Here is a 20569-nt window from a genome sequence, read left to right as displayed (position 1 = left end):
ACAGTATATTAAAGGTTTTTTTATTTTTGCTTATCCGACAGGGAATAAATGTGTATTTGTATAAGTTGTATGTGATATTATGTGTATGGCCTCTAACTGTGGGTTGTAGTTCACCAGAAAGCCACACTCTGCCACAGTGATAAGGAGAGTACAGCTGTTGTAGTATCAGCAGGGCCGGCATCAGCACAGCGTTTACCTGAGCTTACATAGCCTATAGGGGCCCAGAGAGAAAGAGAACCCACTGTTCTAATTTTTAACCTGCTTATGTAGTGCAGGGTAAGGGGTTGAACATCAGAAGACACAGGTGATGGAGTAGGATGTGCACAGAGAGAGAAAAGGGTGAAGGACCTGATCACATGACCTGAAGGTCCTCAACCCTACAGTGTGGAGTGCAGCCAGGCAGAGAGGAAGAGGGAGAAAACTGTGCTGTATATGTCTGAGTGTCTCAGTGTCAGTCAGTCAGTGTCAGTCAGTCAGAGTCAGTCAGTCACTGTCTGTGTCAATAATGTGTGTTTGTGTATGTGTGTATGTGTGTGATTGCATCCTTAGGTCCCATTCAGTAGCCCTGTATGTAATTGCGGACACACAATTGTGGACAGGATTAAAAATGTGTGTCAGCATTGGCAGGGACCCACTGTCACATAGGTGACATGGACGCACAATGGCTTAATCGTTTTTTGTTTTTTTTGTGGCACGGATCATGTCCCCAAAACAGATCCGTAACACTTACAGATGTGTGTATGGAGCCATAGAAATCTACATGTGTGAAAGGGGCCACAATGTCACATGATTCATCCGAATATAACAATTTTTAGAATCCAACTTGCATTACATGATAGAATAATATGCAAGTTTGGGTCTATTATAAAGTATCAAACGAGACTCTTTCTAAAATAACATAGATTTATAGGTCAAAAAGAGGGACATGGAAGGGGAAAAGAGGGACAGAGGGACGTGGGTCAAAAGTAGGGACTGTCCCTCCAAAAGAGGGATAGTTGGGAGGTATGATAGTGTGTTGATGATGGGTGCATAGTGGATGAATGAGGGGCCCGCTGAGGCTCTGTCACCCCTAAGGCCTGCAAAAACCTGTAGTGGAAACTGGAAAAGATAGATAAAGTGCTCAGGAAAAAATCACAGGGAAAAGTAGCAGATTGCAGAGGGTCCGACCTCTGTACACCCTGCCAATCTTCATATCTTGCCCCGCAGACTGAATGAATAGAGACGGTGGGGCCTGATTTGTAAATAGTCGGGGGCTACAGTGGTCAGACCCCCCCATGATCTCCTACTTTTCCTGTGAGTTTTTTCTGGAATACCTCTTTAAGATCTTAATCACAGACAATGTAAAAAGCCTGGCCCTGGCAGAAATTGAGGGGGTATTTAATAAATACTGTGATGTAAAGACTGGGGGGGGGGGTAGAAATATCAGTAACTTGAGCAAAATGTGGAGGGAAATTGTGTGTAAATGGTTACAACCTATAAATCTGAGGATATCAGAGACTTCTTTATCAAACGCAGCACAGTGTGTCGCACCAGAGCAGTGTTGGACTGGCCCACCAGAGGACTGGAGAATCCTCAGGTGGCCCATAGCTTTAGTACCTGCACAAACACTGACTGACATGTTGTTTCTCACTGGTTCTTCGTTGGTGGGCCCCCAGGATCATTTCCTCTGGTGGGCCCCAGATACCCCAGTCCGACAGTGCACCAGAGACACTAAGGGCTGAATAACATGTTCCATACACGGACTGTATTTACAGACATTGTGCTACAGAATGGAATTCGGATCTCCCGGCATCATCCTCCATTATGATGCTATGAGCTCCAAAATAGTCAAATTAACCACACAGTGGTTAAAAAGCACTAACATATACTATACAACTATCTTTAAAACATAAAATCATGTACTTTCCTTCCAATATATACTAGGTGGACACCACTAATAAATATTTCAAGCACAAAATATATATATATATATATATATATATATATATATATATATATATATTTCTTTTGCTAATAGCATGTAGCAATGTAGCATTGTACTATATTTTGTACATCTTTCACTATTGTTTTATTTGGTCCACCACTTTTTGTTTTTTGTGATTTTTTTTCTAGCCGTGGATACTTTATAACTTTTTAGTATATACATTCATTTTAGTAGAATATTACTGTTCCCAAATTCAGTTTTGGCATCTCACTGTATACATTTTGGAACATGTTACGAAAAACCATGTTTTTGTGTAAAAAAAAAAAGTGATATGTTTTGATCCTGTTTTTTATAATGTAAGTCAATGGGAAATTGATCAACATGTATGGCATACAAAAGCATCCATTTTTATGGGTTCACACACTGTATACTTCAGGCAGTATTTGGTCCTCAAGTCAGGTCCTCATAGCAACCAAAACCAGGAGTGGATTGAAAACACAGAAAGGATCTGTTCACACAATGTTGAAATTGAGTGGATGGCCGTCATATAACGGTAAATAACTGCCATTATTTCAATATAACAGCCGTTGTTTTAAAATAACAGCAAAAATTTGCCATTAAATGACGGCCATCCACTCAATTACAACATTATGTGAACAGAGCCTTTCTGTGTTTTCAATCCACTCCTGGTTTTGGTTGCTATACAGCCTCACAAATACAGCCTCAAATATACATAGTGTGAACCCAGCCTGACACCATCTGTTTTTGCATCTTTTTTTTTTTTTTTTTTTATAGAATCGATACATGAAACAGATAGCAAACTTGTGATGTAAACCTACCTTTACTTTCATTATACTTTGTGTGTATATGTATTTCTTTGCGCTCACACAAGGAAAGACACCTGGTTATTATATAGGTTGTATGACAACTGAGGGCAATTAACTTAGGATAACTATATAATAAACTTTTGCTAATTATTTTATTAACTATGCAGCTTACCAGAAGACAATGCTCTTTGTTATGCAACCATTCAGTCAGTATAATATCACTGTGCACTTACAGAGGTTTTGGTGCTGTGTGACAGGAGAGCTGACCAAACAATGCAAACACCCCCAGAATTCTCTGCTACTGAATGTAGACCAGTAGCATCTGTACTCATGAGCAGTGAAGGGAGACACCTAGAGGCCATATGTATAACATTGATTTAAACATAGATAACTTAAAAAAGTATATTGCAGATACATATTGCAGATACATATTGCAGATAGAGTATATTGCAAATACATACAAGTGCTTTTTGTTGTTGTTGTTGTTGTTGTTGTTGTTGTAGTAACTAAATAAGAGCATTGCATGGTAAAAAAAAAGAGACATCAATGTGACTGCATTTGAAAATAGAAGTTTTATTTTACAGATGTAAGCTTTGTGTTTTGGGTAGATGACATGATCCACTACATGACAAGATGGGTATTTATGGTGTGATCAGTGGACTGTGTGACAAGCAGCAAATAACCTTGTCTATTAACATAAGCTGCCTTACATCACTGTATCTTCTTACTGCGGGAAATGTTAAAGGGCTTTTGAATGTAAAATGCTTAAGTAAAGGTTAAGGTATTGATGGATTTCTAATTAGTTGGAATGGAGCCACGGAGACATTTCCCTCTCCAGACCACAAGGGACCATCTTGACCAAAGAGCAGATGTAAAATGTAATTCATTTGTGCAGCTTTCAAATATAATAATGGATTAGGGACATACAGAACAGAATTAAATGCAATTACGGACATCTCTCTTTGATTTATATGCAGTTTGGCGTAGTCTATAACTGAGACCTTCTCTTTACAATGTTGGCATGGGAAGAGTCATGCAATAAATTAATTTATATGTTTGAATACAGATGCGGTGGTGTCACGATGTTCTATTTTTTAATTCTTTCTGATTGAATTATAATAAAAACACATTTACAAGGTTCATTTGCTAAGTACTACAAGTTAATAGACGGAATTATTGCTCTTGGAAACAAAAAAAAAAAAAACCTACAACATTGGAACGAAAATATGCTCTCATAAGTAAATATACACATAAAAAGCAGGCAGATAGTAAGCAAGACTAAAGGATCGTGTGTATGCAAAGCTAGCATACAGAAAATTAACTGTATGCAACTGCTTTATCTCCAAAAATAATATGAATTATATTATTTTGGCCCCCAGATGACCAGTTTTCTGTATGCTAGCATTGCATACAAGTGATTCCCAAGTATAACAATTGCTTTCTCCCTGCCAGCTTCTGTTGTGTATATTTGCTTATGACAGTATGTTTTCTTTCCAATGTTGTTTTAGGAAGCAAAAAACTGCAACATTGGAATAAAAACATGCTGTCATAAACATACACAAAAGAAGCTTGCGAGGGACAAAGCTATTGACATACACAGGGACTGCCTCTATGCAAAGCTAGAGGTACACTAAATGTATAATACAGTCTGGCCCCTAGGGGGTTAACTTAACTGTAGCTGTTGGATTAATCAGGCACTCTCTGCTCTGCCAAGCAGGGGGCACATGGTTAAATACTCAAGTCTCCCATTGATTTTAATAGGGCTGGTTGCTCTAACACAGGAGCATTGAAAAATACTCCACTCAAGTAACAAGCACTCAAGCTTTTTATTCCTCCTCATTTCTAGTAAAGAGGACCAGTAATAATAAGTAAATGGAGCAGACTAGTCTGAGGTTTGAATTACTTCTGTCTGGTCTTGGGTCTGAATTCATTTGGGGATCAGATCTTGGGTTCAGTGCTTCTGCTGCTTGTTTGGGGGGGGGGCAATTAAAGTTTACAACATAAAGAACTTTTTGCCCTGATATTCTGTTTTTTATTTTTAGTTATTTAGCATCTTTTCCTTATTCTTAAACATGAGGTTATCTACAGTCAAAGGACATTGTTCATAAATAGAAATGTTAAATAAAAGCAATTCTGTTGCCAATGTGTTCCTCATATTGAGGAATCTCAGATCTGGATGGCTTACATTCCCCCCAGAGATTCTTCTTGATTTCTGATAACAGATCTTACATTGTCTGCAAAATGTCAAAATCAATACCTTCACATACTATCCATTTGGTAGTGCAGAAATGTATGAATAAGGAGGCTATTCAAGTGGAGCTTGGCGTTTGCCCTCCATTTTTCTATTGTGTAGTGCCATGCCTTATATAACTGCCATTCGCCAACTTTAATAAGATATAAAGGAACAATGTAGACTTCAACATTCTTTCAAAAGCGGGAAAAAATGTCTAAATCTATATGGCTGAAATAAATGATTGTGAGCTTGTCCAGATTAGAAATAGACTTTAGTATTCTAGGGGATATCTAAAGCTGGCCATACACCTTCAATAACTAGCAGCCGTCGCCACTGATGGATTGTTTAGCTGTCAGTTCTCTCTGCCGCCTGACACCCGTTCTCCCTACGACACAGGAACGCTCGGCACAGCGCTGCGAGTGACTAAAGTTTAAGGTGTATGGGGACCTTAAAGGGGAACTATCAACTGGTAAGGGTACTATTACACGGGCCAAATACGGCCCAATCAATTTGGTGAATGGGCGCCGAACTGCTAGATCGCCACCTGTTTACTGGACCTATTAGATGGCCTGATAATTGAGCAGTAAGGGCTGCATGGACATTGTTAGCAATGTCCATGCTGCCCTTGCCCAAACTCCTGATACCTTACCTCTCCCTGCTCCTGATCTTCTCTCCTGTGCTCCACAGCTGAAAACCCACTCAGACGCTGCAGCCGCCGGGACTGAGAAGCTGCAGAGCACAGGAAAGAGGACTGGGAGCAGAGAGAGGGAAGGTATCAGGTGTTTTGGCAATTGTCATCTGTTGGCCGTGCATCGCTATTACACATAGCGATGCGTCATAGATTTTTGGTCCAAACCTAAACCAACAATCAGCCGATGATCGTTTCATCGGCTGATCGTTGTGTCTATTACATGGAGCAATAACCATCCAAATTGGCCGGATTGGGTGGATTATTTCTCTGTGTAATAGGGCCCTGAGACCAATCCACTTGGCTGATAGCCCCTTATAGTGTTACCTTCCTCTTTGGTGGCAGTCCCACTCTGTTAGTTGGAGTAATCTTTGCTATCGGTGCTATAGGAGACTATCAGCAGGTTCGATTCGACTAACCTGCTAATAGTTCCCCTTTAAAGGTTGAGTCTACTGTTACACGGACTGACCAGCAGCAGACCGTTTGGTGTAATAGGGCCCCAATACTCAGTTCAAGTCTCCCTCATGTTGGAAAGCATATTAGATGTAAAAAATAAAAATCTAAGCAGCTCATGAGTGTAATGTCTGTAATTGATGTGTTAGAAAACACTTGAGCTCATTGTTAACCTGAGATCTGCCCTCGTTTTATTATCTTATGACCCGTTCTATTAACCTCCAGTCCTGTAATAGCTATTTCAAAGCTGACTATAGCCCAAGTCATTTACATACACAAAAGAATCTTCTTATTTAATTTGTCATCGTGTCATTATATTGTAAGAAGTCAGATGTTAGACTGGGACTGGCTGTAAATTAACCCCTTCTAGACAAGGCCAGACACACTTAGATGTTTTACATGTATTTTTAAAATGTATAAAGTTCATTCTTATTTTAAAGCTATGATAAATTAAAATGGCAAAATTTTAAGTCCATGGTTATAGATAATTTTTTTTTAAATAGGAACTGTAATGTAGTCAGTTTGCTAATTCTTATTTTAGCATTAAAGCGACTCTGTACCCACAATCTGACCCCCCAAAAACATTTGTACCTTTTTGATAGCTGTTTTTAATCCAAGTTCTGTCCTGGGGTCCGTTCAGCAGGTGATGCAGTTATTGTCCTAAAAAACAACTTTTAAACTTGCAGCCCTGTGCCTAACGGCCATGGCCTAGATTGTGTATGCATTAGGCTGGCAAAACCTCTACATTCCTCCTCCCCCCACCCTCCTCATCATTAGGAATGCTCCAGGCATATTTTCTACTATTCATCACCTGTGTCAGCACGGCACATGGGCTTAATCGTTAAGGCACCTGTCCAGTGTTCACTGCAGAGGAATAGGAAAGAGGGTGGTGAGGAGTGACGGACGGGTGGTGCAAAGTTAGGGCACAGATACTCCAAGCCACGGCCGTTGGGCACAGGACTGCAAGTTTAAAAGTTGTTTTTTTAGGACAATAACTGCATCACCTGCTGGTGGACCCCAGAACAGATCTTGGATTTAAAGCCGCTATCCAAAGGTACAAGTGGTTTGGGGGGGACAGATTGTGAGTACAGAGTCACTTTACAATGTCTGGATTATTTTTACAGCCTGTTTTTGAGATCAAATAAAAAACACACTCTTCACACTTGCTGCATCCTGGCTGCACCCAGCACCACTGCTCAGGTTCTCCCCGTTAGCTTTACTTATGCAGTCTTGGCGTCCCTTCTAGCCGATCACTGTCAAGGGGGTTCTTATTCTAACTACATTGGTTTGCTTGAATGCACATAATCCAATGCAGTAACATTAGTATAAAGTATAATAATATAGTTCACAAGGTGTTGTCCAGGGAAGACTTTACATTACATTGAAATGTGATATATATATATACAAATTATGCTAGTAATCCAAGGCACCACCACTGTATATATATATATATATATATATATATATATATACAGTGGTGGTGCCTTGGATTACTAGCATAATTTGTTTGAGGACCATGCTTGTAATCCAAATCCACTCTTAAATCAAAGCAAATTTTCGCATAAGAAAACATTGAAATGCAGGAAATTGGTTCCACACGCAAAAATAATGACTTTTTTTTATTCTGAATAACATGTAAAACAAATCAAGCAAACATTCAGAAACAGCAGAATATGTTATAAGTTATTGTACAGTATAACAACCAGCATGTGGTGTACAATGTATAGTAAGTGCATAAACCAGTAAAAACAGCAGCAGTTTGTAGATAAAAGATGGAACTGCAGATCCCCATAATGCAGTAGCGTAGTACAACAGGCTTAAAAAGAGAAGCAGGGCTGCTGTCAGAGGTCTGTGTGGTCACATGAACACAATGGGGAAAGGATGTGTGTTCAGCATGGACCAATCAGGAAGTGAGAGTAACAGAGCTGTACAGAGGGACAGTGACAGAAAATTCTCTAAACAGCAGGGTGAATGGCTGAGTATAAGTGCAGGCACATTATAACAGCAGTGTGTTTAGCTGAGTGTAAGTGCAGGCACATTATAGCAGCAGTGTGTATAGCTGAGTGTAAGTGCAGGCACATTATAGCAGCAGTGTGTATAGCTGAGTGCAAGTGCAGGCACATTATAGCAGGAATGAAGAGGATGGGAAACACAAGGACTAACAGAGACTGCTGGGAACATGAAGGAATGAGCAGGACATATGTGGGCACATGCTGCACTCTCTGTCCGGGGAGAGAGGAGTTACAGCTATAAAGAGTCTACCTCCACAGTCCTGTCCCCTGATGCAAGCCCCAGCCTAAATTGGATCTGCTATGATTTGGAAGGTGAGGGAGACTTTCTAGGCCAGAGAACAGGGCTGTAGACCCCGCTATGCAGACTATGCCCCTCCCGCTCTTCGACCCAGTACAGGAAGCTCTTAAACCAAGTTACAATTTTGAAAAACTGTTAGCTCTCCTTGCAAAATGCTCTTAAACCAAGTTACTCTTATATAGCTAATATAAATAGATTTATCCAAAACAAAAGAAAAAAACAAAAAACAAACCTGTGTTTCCAATTATTAATGGGATTATTCAGTTTGGAATAAAGTTGGTTTAGGGATAATCTAGGTATAGTGATCAAATATACTGTATAAATGAACAGTACAAAGAAACTATTATTACAGATGGGGATTCTTTACTGTAAGAGCAGTGAGACTACGGAACTCTCTCCAAAACAATGCTGTGATGGTTAGCTTCTTTAGTTATCCATAGAAGACTTCTAAATTGAACGTATATGCTAATTTAACTTGACTCAATAGCACAACAGACCACACTATTGAGTCCTGTTAAATTAGCATATACCAGCAGATAGTGGCCTGAATGAAAGTTTATTGGCCTGACTCAATTTGGGCCATTAAAATGAATAAAGCCTACTGTTTCTCATGGTATAGTCACGTCGTTTCTTACAGTATGTTTATTATAATCTGATGGGTTGTTGTCCAAAGGGTCTTGGGCCCCAAAGGTTCCTGCACAATTTTCTGATGGAATAGTTACAAATATATTAATAACTAGGTACATCATTTTTTGTTTTTAAAAGGGTTGTCCGCTCTGTATCTGAGGCATACTAGACCAAACAATAAAGCACTCGCTCATATAGTAGTGCTCTGGTGTAGCCTCATTCAGTATAATTACAGTATATACTGTAGCTCAGCCTCCTCCGATCCTCTGTCCCAGTGTCTGGCCGGGCAACTCGTCCATCCATACATGGCCACCTATAGAGAAGCATAGCATAGCAGTACACTGCGCTCCAGCAGGGAAGCAGAACAATGTATCTTCATGTACGCCCCAATATGAGGCCATATTATGAATAGGAGAGTTGCCTGGGATTTCAATAGCCAATGCTTTTCTTCTCAATGGAGGTAGACTGCTGCCAGAGGAACCTGACTGTAGTTTATTCCCCTCTCCCTATTAAGAAAACAAGCAGAAGTACGCTTAATCTTTCAGAAGTACAGAGCTGCAGGCACAGGCATCTCCTTTCCTTGACCAATTGATGTAGAGGGCTAGAAAATTAGCCCTGTTTGTCAGTTTGTATGTTGTGGCTCAGTATCATTTCTATAACACTTATAAAATTTTATAAATCTGATGATCAGCAAAGACATCAGGTGTTTTAGCTTCATATAACCTGTAACATCTTCCTGTGTCTGCATCTCTGTGCATGGTACGGGGCTGCCAGATTCCCTTTAATGTTAATGGATTTAGTAGTGTTAGGACCCTTTCTTTTGAATCAATTACTCTGCTTCCATATGTCAAGCGTATTTTTCCAGCCATAACAAAGACGTGTGTATTTTTCCAGAAAATCCAACCATAAAACTATAGCTGGTAAGCTCTTAAAGGGGTATTAAACTCTTCATATGTTGCTGCCATGGTGAGACTAACAATTCATTCTATACTTATTATCTGTCCAGTCTACTTCCCCCAGTTTTGAACTGCTGCTTTCTACCGAAGACACAAAAAACATGTATGAGCTTTTCTCACCGTCTCCCCCTCCTCTGACTCCATTTGGAGATGGCTGAAGTAAACAAGTCCCTGTCAGGCTTTATCTGCAACTTTGTAGATTCTTTGTAATGCAGGGAGGGTTAATCTGAGGTCAAGTTGCTGATGAATGTACTGTGATTATACCTCCACATTACAGAAAAAAGCTATAAAATTAAAGATAGGGACTTGTTTACATCAGCCATATTGGAAGGAAGGGGGGGAGAAAAAGACAGACAGAGACAAACATTTACACACAGTTTTTTTTGTCTTTGACAGAAAGCAGAAGCTCAGAACTGGGGGAAGGAGACTGAATAGATCATAACAAGCCTGGAATGAATTGTTAGTCTCACCATGAGCAGTACATAGGAAAAGTTGTGTTTGAGTGAAATACCCCTTTAGGGTAGCTTCACACGTAACGATTCGCAGTGGATTTCATGCTGCGAGTTTGCAGTGAAATCCACTGCGAATCCATGTACTGTGAAGTTTTATGGGGTTATATATCCGCAGCAGAATTTTCATTCTGCTGCGAATATGTAACCCGCCTCCTTTAACCCCCCGCCGTCCGCAGCCCCCGTCCCGGAACATACATTACCTGGTCGGCGCCGCATGGCAGCACTGATTGGCTGATGGGGAGCGAGGAGTGCCGGGAGCCTCACACACAGCCGCAGCGCCGAGCAGGTAATGAATGCTCTGGGCTGCGGGTGGCGAGGGGGGTTACAAGAGCTGGGTTACATATCCGCAACAGAATAAAAATTACGTTGGAAATATGTAACCCCATAGAACTTCACAGTACATGGATTTGCAGTGGATTTCGATGCAAACTCGCAGCGTGAAATCCTTTGAAATTCCAGTACGTGTGAAGGTTCACACATACAGGATCTGCAGCAGATCTGCAGCAGATTTAATGGCGCAGATTTGAATCTGCAGCAGATTTGATGGCGCAGATTTGATGGCGCAGATTTGATTTGATCTGCTGCAGATGTGTTTTCTCCTGTCTAATAGCCTGCTGTGTTAGACCTAAAAAGTATCAAATATTTCCTTTGTTCTATTCCTGTTCCTTTCAGAGATATGTTCCATAACAAAAAAGACTTTATTCAAGACATAGTTGATAAATCTAGTAGCAATACATACGTTAAAATTTACTTCTTCCTATGGTTTTGTATTTTAATATTCTTATATTTATTTCAGAATGAAGAAGGATTTGGACAAGAGGGAATGTTGGAACATACAGACAATATGAACCCAGATGAGACATATGAAATTGCCCCTCAGGTATGAAACATGCCCTCAGCCTCATTCACTTGACTGGGATTATACTGCAATACCAGATGCAGATAATTATAATCATAAAAATGTTTTTAATCTCCAATAAGCCTTTTATAATGTATTTCTAAAGTGTTATGCGGCTTTAGGCCAAGTTCACACAGTGTATTTTTCATTAAACCATTGTTTAATGACAGCAGCCGATTACATTACAGTCTATGGAACCGAGGCCGTGGTGTATACACACTGTATACATTCCGGCTGGGATTCCATGCAGCCGCACAGAACACTGACATGTCTATTTTGTGCGGCTGCTATTCAAGGAACAGCGAACACGAAAAATAGACTGTGCATCCAATGTAAAGTATGGCTCCGGGCCATACTTTATATTGTGTGCTATGGCTAATTGGAGTGCAGTCACACCCGAATGTGCACACATTAAAATTCAAATAAAGTGATGTTCAAGTGATGGTGGGAAGAACATCACAGACAGCGGCCGTTCTGTGTGATGGCTGTGTCACAGAACTACCCCTGTTTTAACGATGTGTGAACATGGCCTTATAAAGAATACAATGGTAATTTTGATATTTTTTAATTTGGTGCTGAAATACCTTTATAGAGTACCTAATGCAAAGTTACCTGATGCTCGTGTGCATTAGGAAATTGAGCCTTCTGTTCCATCTCCATGGCACCCATAGCAAGTATTAAGTGGTTCTTTGCCAATGAATCTTACGCTGCCTATGTTGCTATGGAGATGGAGTGGGAAGCTCCTTCTCCTAATGCCCATTTAGGAATGGCAGAGAGCGTGGGATTGGTGCTCCATTTTGCCACCAAATTCAAAATTAAAGTGATAAAATAACTATTGTACACAGCACTTTACTATGGTGATTTTAGTAAAATGGTATAACACTTATAGGTTGCTTCACATGGTTATAAGTCATTATGTCACTTCTGTCTAAAGATTTTGGAAAAAGATGAATCTCAGGCATTTTCACTGGAGATCTTAGATATTCAACAGGATATGAGTTGGGGTTTCTTATTCATGATGTGTTGAACCCACTGTTTCACCCCAGGTAACATTTCAGACTAAGATTTTGTGTAAAGTCGCAAATTTGATTACAAATACGAACTTACCTCTCCATGTGCCTGCGGTGAGCGTCAGGAACAGCTGGCGCACACCATTTTTCCCCAAGTCATGACTTGTCAGCATCGGAGCACCCCGCTCACAATGGGCACGGGGAGAGGAAAATTCATACTTGTAATCAAATTCCCCCTGCCCCTGCCAGCTGACAAATTTTAAAAAATGCCGGACTTCTTTAACACCCTCCTGCTGCTGCACAGTAAATTAACATGCCTGAAGCTGCATCAACGTTAATTTACGATCCAGGATGACACAGGCACAGGAGCTGTGTCTGTGTCATCTGCTGTTGGTCCCAGCTATCAGTGATAGCCAGGGATCAGCCGCAACTGTTAGACCTAGTGTCATGCTCCGGTGCCAACAGTTAACCCTATAGATATTGTACTGGTCAGTACAACCGCAGCATCTATAGGCCTCCAGACAGATAATTCTCCCGCTACAGAGGGAGAATTCTCTGTCCGTTAGCCATCGGATCTCTGTGGTGTGATCCCAGAGCCCCAACGGTAGCCTTGGTACGGATCCCGGCAGGGAAGGGAGGTAAGGCCGGCGAACGACCGCGAGCTCTTCTCCCTCCCCTCTCTCCCCTGCTGCGGTTACAAGCTTCCACTAGCGGCAGAGGGAAGGAAGCAGATCTATGGACTTCAGCTTATGGGATCATTATGATCCCATAAGCTGAAATCCTAAAACAACCTGGGCATTGAGGCATCAATGCCAATTGGTCGTGAAAGGGTTAATATAGTATACACATATATAAAATAATGATTTTCTTTTATGCTCTTCTCATCCAGATAAGTGTTACTGTATACTGTACGGTATTTTATTTGTAGGTGTTACCATAGTGATATACACAGCAAAGAAATTATGCAGAGCTACAAGTAAGGACAACTAAATGGTGCGACATATGGGATGTTTGATGTAGCTGTTTTACAGAACTGTAATGATTTGGCTGTACATCAAGCACAAGGAAAGTCAAACACTTTTTTCAGTATATGATTAAAACATCTGATGGACCTTTCCTTGTAGATCGCCTTCTTCCTTTTTCCCCATTCAATCTTTACCTAAAACTGAACATACTAATAAGCTGCCAGGATCTTTTGATTATTTTTCACTAGATCCTTTGCTTGACACTACAACAGTAAAAAATTATTTTTAGGAGCTAAGGCTCTCTGCCGAACATAGCGCCCTAATATATGCAACAATTACACATGACGACGTCATCCACAATGTCATCTCCTTTTTGAAAACCATCTTCTATCATTTTCAACATAGGTAAAAAAAAAAAAAGTATATTGAAGCATACCACCCAAGCATATGCCAAAGGGATTCTATTATGGCATGCAATAAGTCCTTTTCGAAACAGTTATTCATATGAATTAGTAGCCCCTGGTGCCCTGATCTGGAGTTTTTGTGAACCCCCAAATTTTTATATTTGGGTGCTAATCTTCACATTTCTCACAATAGTCAACTTTGTGGTAACTTTCTTTTGTAATAGGGCGTGAATTGTCAGGGCTTATTATAGTCCTAGAATTTTTTTTTTTAGTGAGTAACCTGTGCTTACCTCATCTGTCCTGATCCCCTGCTACTTCCATCCCAACATTCTGGACCAGTCATAACTTTTCACGTCTCTCTGACAGTGACACTTTAATAGCACCCTAACTTATTCCGAAAAATAAATTCATGTGGTCGAAATACTTTTAGTCCGTTATGGTTCTGAGTTTCAAGATGGGTGAATCTCAAGCTTAGCCTATTTAAATCTTACAAAATGTTTCCCCCCATTCACATGACCTCTTTATCAAAATGTGGTGCCCAGTTGCTACTGAATCATAGAAACAAAATAAAAACACAGTTGTAATCAGGTTACCAGAGACTACAGGTAGTAAACAAAACAAAATACAATTCTTTAAAGGAAACCTGTCAACTCTGGATTGATATCCTTCAGCTGGATACAGCCCTCATACTTACCCTATCCTGCTGATCCTGCTCCAGATCCTGATTACAATGCGGAGATACCACCAACCACTTATCTGCGTGCTCAATACGCAAATGAGTGGAGATGAGTCTGTCCATAAGAAAATACTGCTCCAATGATATAAAGGCGTGCACTTGAGTGGTCAGCCATATCTCCGCGGCAGGACTGGTATCCGGAGTGGGACCAGCAGGATGGGTTAAAGCGACTATGTACCCACAATCTGACCCCTCCAAACCACTTGTACCTTCAGGTAGCTGCTTTTAAAGCAAGGTCTGTCCTGCAGTCCGTTTGGCTGAAGCTGCAGTTATTGTCCCAAAAAAATACTTTTAAACTTTTAAAGTAGCACCTTTTTGCTTTAACAACTTTACACCTTTGTCTCTCAGGAAAGATTTCCTAGAGGAGCTCAGCATTTGTCTGCTTTTCCTTCATTTAACAGTCCAATTAATTCCAAACCATCACAACTGGATCGGGTAATTGTGGAGGCCATGTCATTTGACAGAGCATTCCATCACTTCCATTCCTGGTCAAACAGCTCTTACATACCCTGGAAATATGTTTCGGGTCATAGTCCTGTTAAAAACCAAATGATGGTCCCATTTAGCACAAAACAGATTGGCAACCAGTGAAATTATCTTCTCATGACATTTGATATTTCCTAAAGGAGAAGTGCAGTGAAAATTTTTATTGTCTTGCCCCCCCGAAAAAAAAAAAGTTATACAAATTCCCAATATACTCTTAATACGGAAAATTCTTATAAAGTTCTTTCTTCCCTGCACTTACTACTGCATCAAGGCTTCACTTCTGGATAAAATGGTCACAACCTTACTCCCAGAACTATGGGACTGTGGCTGCTGGAGAGGATGATGGCAGGGGACACTGAGGGGCACAGGGCACTGGAGGGACACTGAGCATCCCCCTGCCATCATCCTCTCCAGCAGCCACAGCTCGCACAGCTCTGGGAGTTGGGTCGTGACTAGAGATGAGCGAACCGGATTTGGGTTTGAGTCGATCCGAACACGAACGTTCGGTATTTGATTAGCGGTGGCTGCTGAACTTGGATAAAGCTCTAAGGTTGTCTGGAAAACATGGATACAGCCAATGACTTTATCCATGTTTTCCACATAGCCTTAGGGCTTTATCCAAGTATAGCAGCCCCCGCTAATCAAATGCCGAAAGTTCGGGTTCGGATGGACTCGAGCATGCTCGAGGTTCGCTCATCTCTAGTCTTGACATCACCATTTTATCCACCATTTTTATGTTCTGGCTTGGCATATTGGATAAGTCATCTGACAAAACATATATACATATTTGGTTAAATTATGTGTAGGAACACAGACAACTATTTTATATGGTAATTTCATTAGTTATTTTAACTACAGTACATTTGCATATGAAGATCCAAGGAAATAACATTTTGTCCATTTTTAGTAAAAAATTCATATATTCTGATCCTAAAACAGTCTATTGATAATTTTTCAATTGGAAACATTGTTACGTTTTATGTTGAACGTGTTCAAGTGATACTGTCAACCCCTTTCTATATGAGGACTTCTCTACACAGCTGTAAAGCCTAAATTCTGCAGTTTTCATTCCTTACTTTATAATATAAATATAAAATATAATGCCACCTGGGTGGGGCTGCACTTCCCTTTGCCCACACCGGCGCCAACCTGCCCCTTTGTGACATCATTGTGGTCTAAGCCCTGCCCCTTGACGGCCATTGGAATGATCTGGCCTAGAGGTCTAGGACGGACCATTCCGATGGCTGCTGAGGGGGGCCTAGACGCCTATGATGCCGCGGAGGGGTGTGGTCCAATATGCTGATGAGGGCGGGGTGAAGGGGCACAGTGGCCGCAAAACCCCGCCCAGGTGGCACAGTCCACCAACAATAAAAAGCATTTTTCACTGGACCAAACACCAAGAAATTTATTATAAAGTTAGGTATGAAAAATGCAGAATTTAAGCTTTACAGCTGTGAAGAGAAGTCCTCATACAAAAAGGGGGTGACAGTGTCACTTTAAGCTCATTGGAAGAGAACTTTTTGGTATTCCGAGCTCTGACATTGCTTGCAAATAACTAGAGCCCTGACAACCTCACAATAACAATGAAGGAACATGTTGGATGTCATGAATATTTGATGATAAAAAAAAAATCTTAATCGATAGAAAGGTAAACTAAGGAATTATAAATGTGGTCCCTAATATGGTGCAATTCTATCTTTATAATCATCATTTTGTCAATGCAAATCAAAGGAAACTCATAAAACACAGAGACAATGTAATAACAAAAATGACAAGTGAATTAGTATTGCATCGGGAGCCGTAACATACCAGCTATTTCGAAAGCTCTGACAATTTATTGACAGTTTTCTGAAATAACAAAATCGTATAAAAAGTAATGTGTTCTTGCATTTTTTTTTTTCATTGTTTTAAATTGAGATTAAATGCTTTTTTTTCAGTTAAAGTGAAGTTCCACCAAAGATTAACAATGGCTTTGGTGAGCATATGTGAAGTCTGCATGTTTGTAATACAGTATATCTTCTTAACCATTTTTCCTTTCATCGCTTATTATGCAGTCAATTTTTCAGTGTAGACTTGCAGGCTATCATGAATTCTAATATATGTTTGTTTTTATTCTGTTATGGATTGAGGGAATACCTGGAAAACATTAGACCTATTTTATTAAAGGGAAACTATCAGCATCTTTTTTTCATTTATTCTTGGCACCATTTCTGTGCAGTTTGTACTTAAATCCCAAGGCTAGTAAGGCGGTTTGGTTCACTGGGGGCATGACTACAGCCCCCAGTGCACCAATCCACCCCTGGTTAACCCACACCGATTCGGGCCGGATCGGTACACTGGAGGCGGCAGTACCACCCCCAGTGCACCAAACCCCCTTTCTAGCCTTGGGATTTAACTACAAACTGCACATAAACACCACCAAGGATGAAGGTAACAAACGTACGGTACCTTCATCCTCAGCTTAATGGGAGATAACAACAGGCTAGATTTTTCTGACCTGCTGATAGTTTCCCTTTAAAACTATTAAACAAACTATTGAGTTCTCAACCAGATAAATGATAAACCATGATAAATAGCTGTCCAATGTTACTGATGTTGCAGCGACATTAGGCAGCTATTGGACATTGCAAAGCCTGCAGTGCCCACAATATGCCGCTGCCCCCTCTCGTCTGTGAAAGTATCAGTGCGGACTGGCAGATATGGGGTCTTCCAAATATACATATTTATATGGTCATTGGTGCACAGTTGGTCAGCCCTGGTGCCATCAAGGAAAACAACAACAATAGACTAGAAATATCCAGCTCAGTAAAGAACTATACCCCCGAATGCTGGGTATAAACATTAGATTATCATTGGCAGATCATATCTACTTCCTAATGTGTATTGGGACAGCCCAGCTGTCTCCAATGTCTCCTGTTGGTGAAAACACAGGATTTGATCCTGTGTTTCCTCAGAATGACAACATGGTCTGCCAACCACTTATTTCTTACTCCTTTTCGGAAGGAAACATGCTTTATAGGGACTATGGTGGAGAATGTTGATGGCTGGTGTGTGCCTTATGTTTAGTCTTCCCCTTTTGTATTGTAGCCAAGATAATTGTAACTAACAAATGGTCATATTCAACTCTACTGTCTGGAACATGAATGACACATTGTTTTGCAATAAACAGACTTGTCATTGTAATTTTGTTTACTGTTCGTAGTGAGAGCAGTTCTTTCCACGAACAAGAGGTCTATTGTTGGCACCCTATTAATACTCTATTATTCTAATTTGTGTAGGTGGAATATCAAGATTACGATCCTGAAGCATGAATATTGTGAGCAGTCGTCAAACACATAAAATATTCAATGGATCATGATGCATTCCAATGTACCGAGTCCTAAGATTTTATTTATATTTTATTTTCAACTGTTAATGGAAGTCTTCCATCAGCAAAGTATTACTAACCTTGGTTTCCATTCCGGGTTAGACAATTCCACTCTGGGGGTCAACAATGAGTGGTTATTTTGTGCTATGGATGTCGTGGCTTCAAATAACAAAAAAAAAGAAAAAGAAAAAAAGAAACAAAAACACCTAAGTGTCTATTAATGTCTAACTTACTGTACTACCTGTAATATTGCTTGTTTCCTAGTGGTTTCGTAATGTTTCTATTTTTCCTATGCTTTTGTATGTTTCATATGTTATTACTGTCTTCTGTAACATGACATTGTGGGATCTCTTTCTAAGTAACTAGTATTTCTGACTGTAAGCATGATCTATGCACCAAACAATTTCAACACCCGACGTTTTTCGATGGTTTACGTTTCTTCAATGATGATACTGGACATTGACCAACAATACAGTCCAAATATGAAACATAAAAAACTATAAAACTATTGAAATGAACACAATCATCTGTTTGTGGGCATGCCTGAATGGAAAGTCTATATTATACAGTATGTGAGTAAAATCCTTTTAAAGATTCAATAATGTTTTAGTTATACAGGTATAAGATTCGGCTGAATATGTTTACTATATATTTGTGTTCTATAGTTTAAAAGACAAAGCACAACAATCATTATATTTATATAAAAATCTATCAATACTTCATGAATGATTCACAGAGCCTTTCTATTTGAGACAATCCTCTATGGCAACTTATGTTGTCCCCCAGGAGGTACTTCAAACCTCAGTCTACAGCATGAATGGATTTCATCCATTTTCTGATATGACTGAGGCAATGGAAGGGATAAGTAACTTTTCCAGAGCTGTGTGCTTTACAGGATTTTTTTTTTTAGATTTTGAACAATTTTTGGTGGAAGGTTAAATATTGATATATGATATATACCACTGGGATAAGTAACAGTATAATGCCACATGCAGGCTCAAATCAAGATGGATGTAAAAAGAATAGATAAAACACCTATCTTCCTGTTTTACCACACATCCCACATATATTTTTCAATGTACAAATGTATCTGAATAAAATATTTTAATGCTGCATGAGTACAGATACTATGCAGAGATAGATTTCTCCATTATTACAGACTACAAACATTGGTGGTAGCCCCAAAGTTTAATGTTTTACTCTCTACTGTTTATCCACCCTTTGATTGGGGACATAAAATGTGGTTGTTTTCCCAAATGTAAAATATTAAAACTACACTGATGTCCCAATTCCAGAAACATTTTTGCAGTCCTAGCACACCCACCTACACATTTGTTCTGATACAAGCAGAAAGCTTTCCCCTCCACTGTGTCTTTCCTGTGCTTGAAACCTCTAATACAACCCCCTTCTCTGTCATTAGCCATAAAGAAGGATACTAGTTTGGGAACAAGAAGTTGGATGTAGTCTTAGGGAGTCCTGGAAAACATAGATACAGTCCTAGGCCTTGTTTACACACCAGAAGAGACCGGCCGTTCCGTGACCCAGCCGTGTCACGGAACGGCCGGTCTCTGCCAAGATCATCCTGGCCGGTACTGCACTGCCGGCCGGATGATCTTTATGGCCGTAGTGTTCTGATGCGGGCACATCCGTGCGCGCCTGCATCAGAACTCCCCATAGCGCACAATGAGCCGGAGCCGCTCGCTTCATTGTGTGAACTGACAGGGTTTCCTATGGCCGCAATTCACTGAATTGCGGCCGCAGAAAACTGACATGTCAGTTCTTTGCGGCCCGGCATGGGATCCCGGCCGGAGCGTATACTATGTGTATATGCTCCGGCCGGGATCCCATAGAACAAGGGGCAATGTTCCACACTGCATTAAGTACAGCCGTTATTGCCGATGGCAACAACGGCCGTACTTTTACGTAGTGTGAACATAGCCCTAGGCTGTATCCCTATTTTTCTGGCCGTCTGAGGGCTGCAGCCAAATTCTTCAGCCACATGTCAAATGCTGAGTGTTTGGCATCTTGTTCGATTATCACTAGTATGAAACAGAAATGAGCAAGCACCAAAATACTCGTTACTCAAGTCAGGTATTTTCCAACACTCGATTGCCCACCGTAACGAGCCCCATGGAAATCAATTAGAGACTTGAGTATTTAACCAGGTGCCCTC

General features: G+C 40.4%; 1 protein-coding gene across 2 annotated transcripts in view; it reads left to right on the top strand.

Moving 5' to 3' along the window:
• Nucleotides 1–19920, top strand: part of SNCA (synuclein alpha) — a 61847-nt gene extending 41927 nt beyond the window's left edge. Inside the window, exons 5-7 of one of the 2 annotated variants that reach the window (XM_069976783.1) lie at nucleotides 11327–11410; nucleotides 16967–17004; nucleotides 18308–19920. In XM_069976783.1, the coding sequence (XP_069832884.1) occupies nucleotides 11327–11410; nucleotides 16967–16975 (93 nt within the window). In that variant the 3' untranslated portion in view covers nucleotides 16976–17004; nucleotides 18308–19920. The remainder of the gene's footprint in view (nucleotides 1–11326; nucleotides 11411–16966; nucleotides 17005–18307) is intronic. The other variant, XM_069976782.1, reaches the window with a different exon arrangement.
• Nucleotides 19921–20569: the final 649 nt, after the last annotated feature.

The sequence above is a fragment of the Dendropsophus ebraccatus genome, chromosome 7 (assembly GCF_027789765.1).
Source record: "Dendropsophus ebraccatus isolate aDenEbr1 chromosome 7, aDenEbr1.pat, whole genome shotgun sequence".
NCBI lineage: Eukaryota > Metazoa > Chordata > Amphibia > Anura > Hylidae > Dendropsophus > Dendropsophus ebraccatus.
Note: the sequence above shows the minus strand (reverse complement) of the source record. Positions and strands in the feature narration are given on the sequence as shown.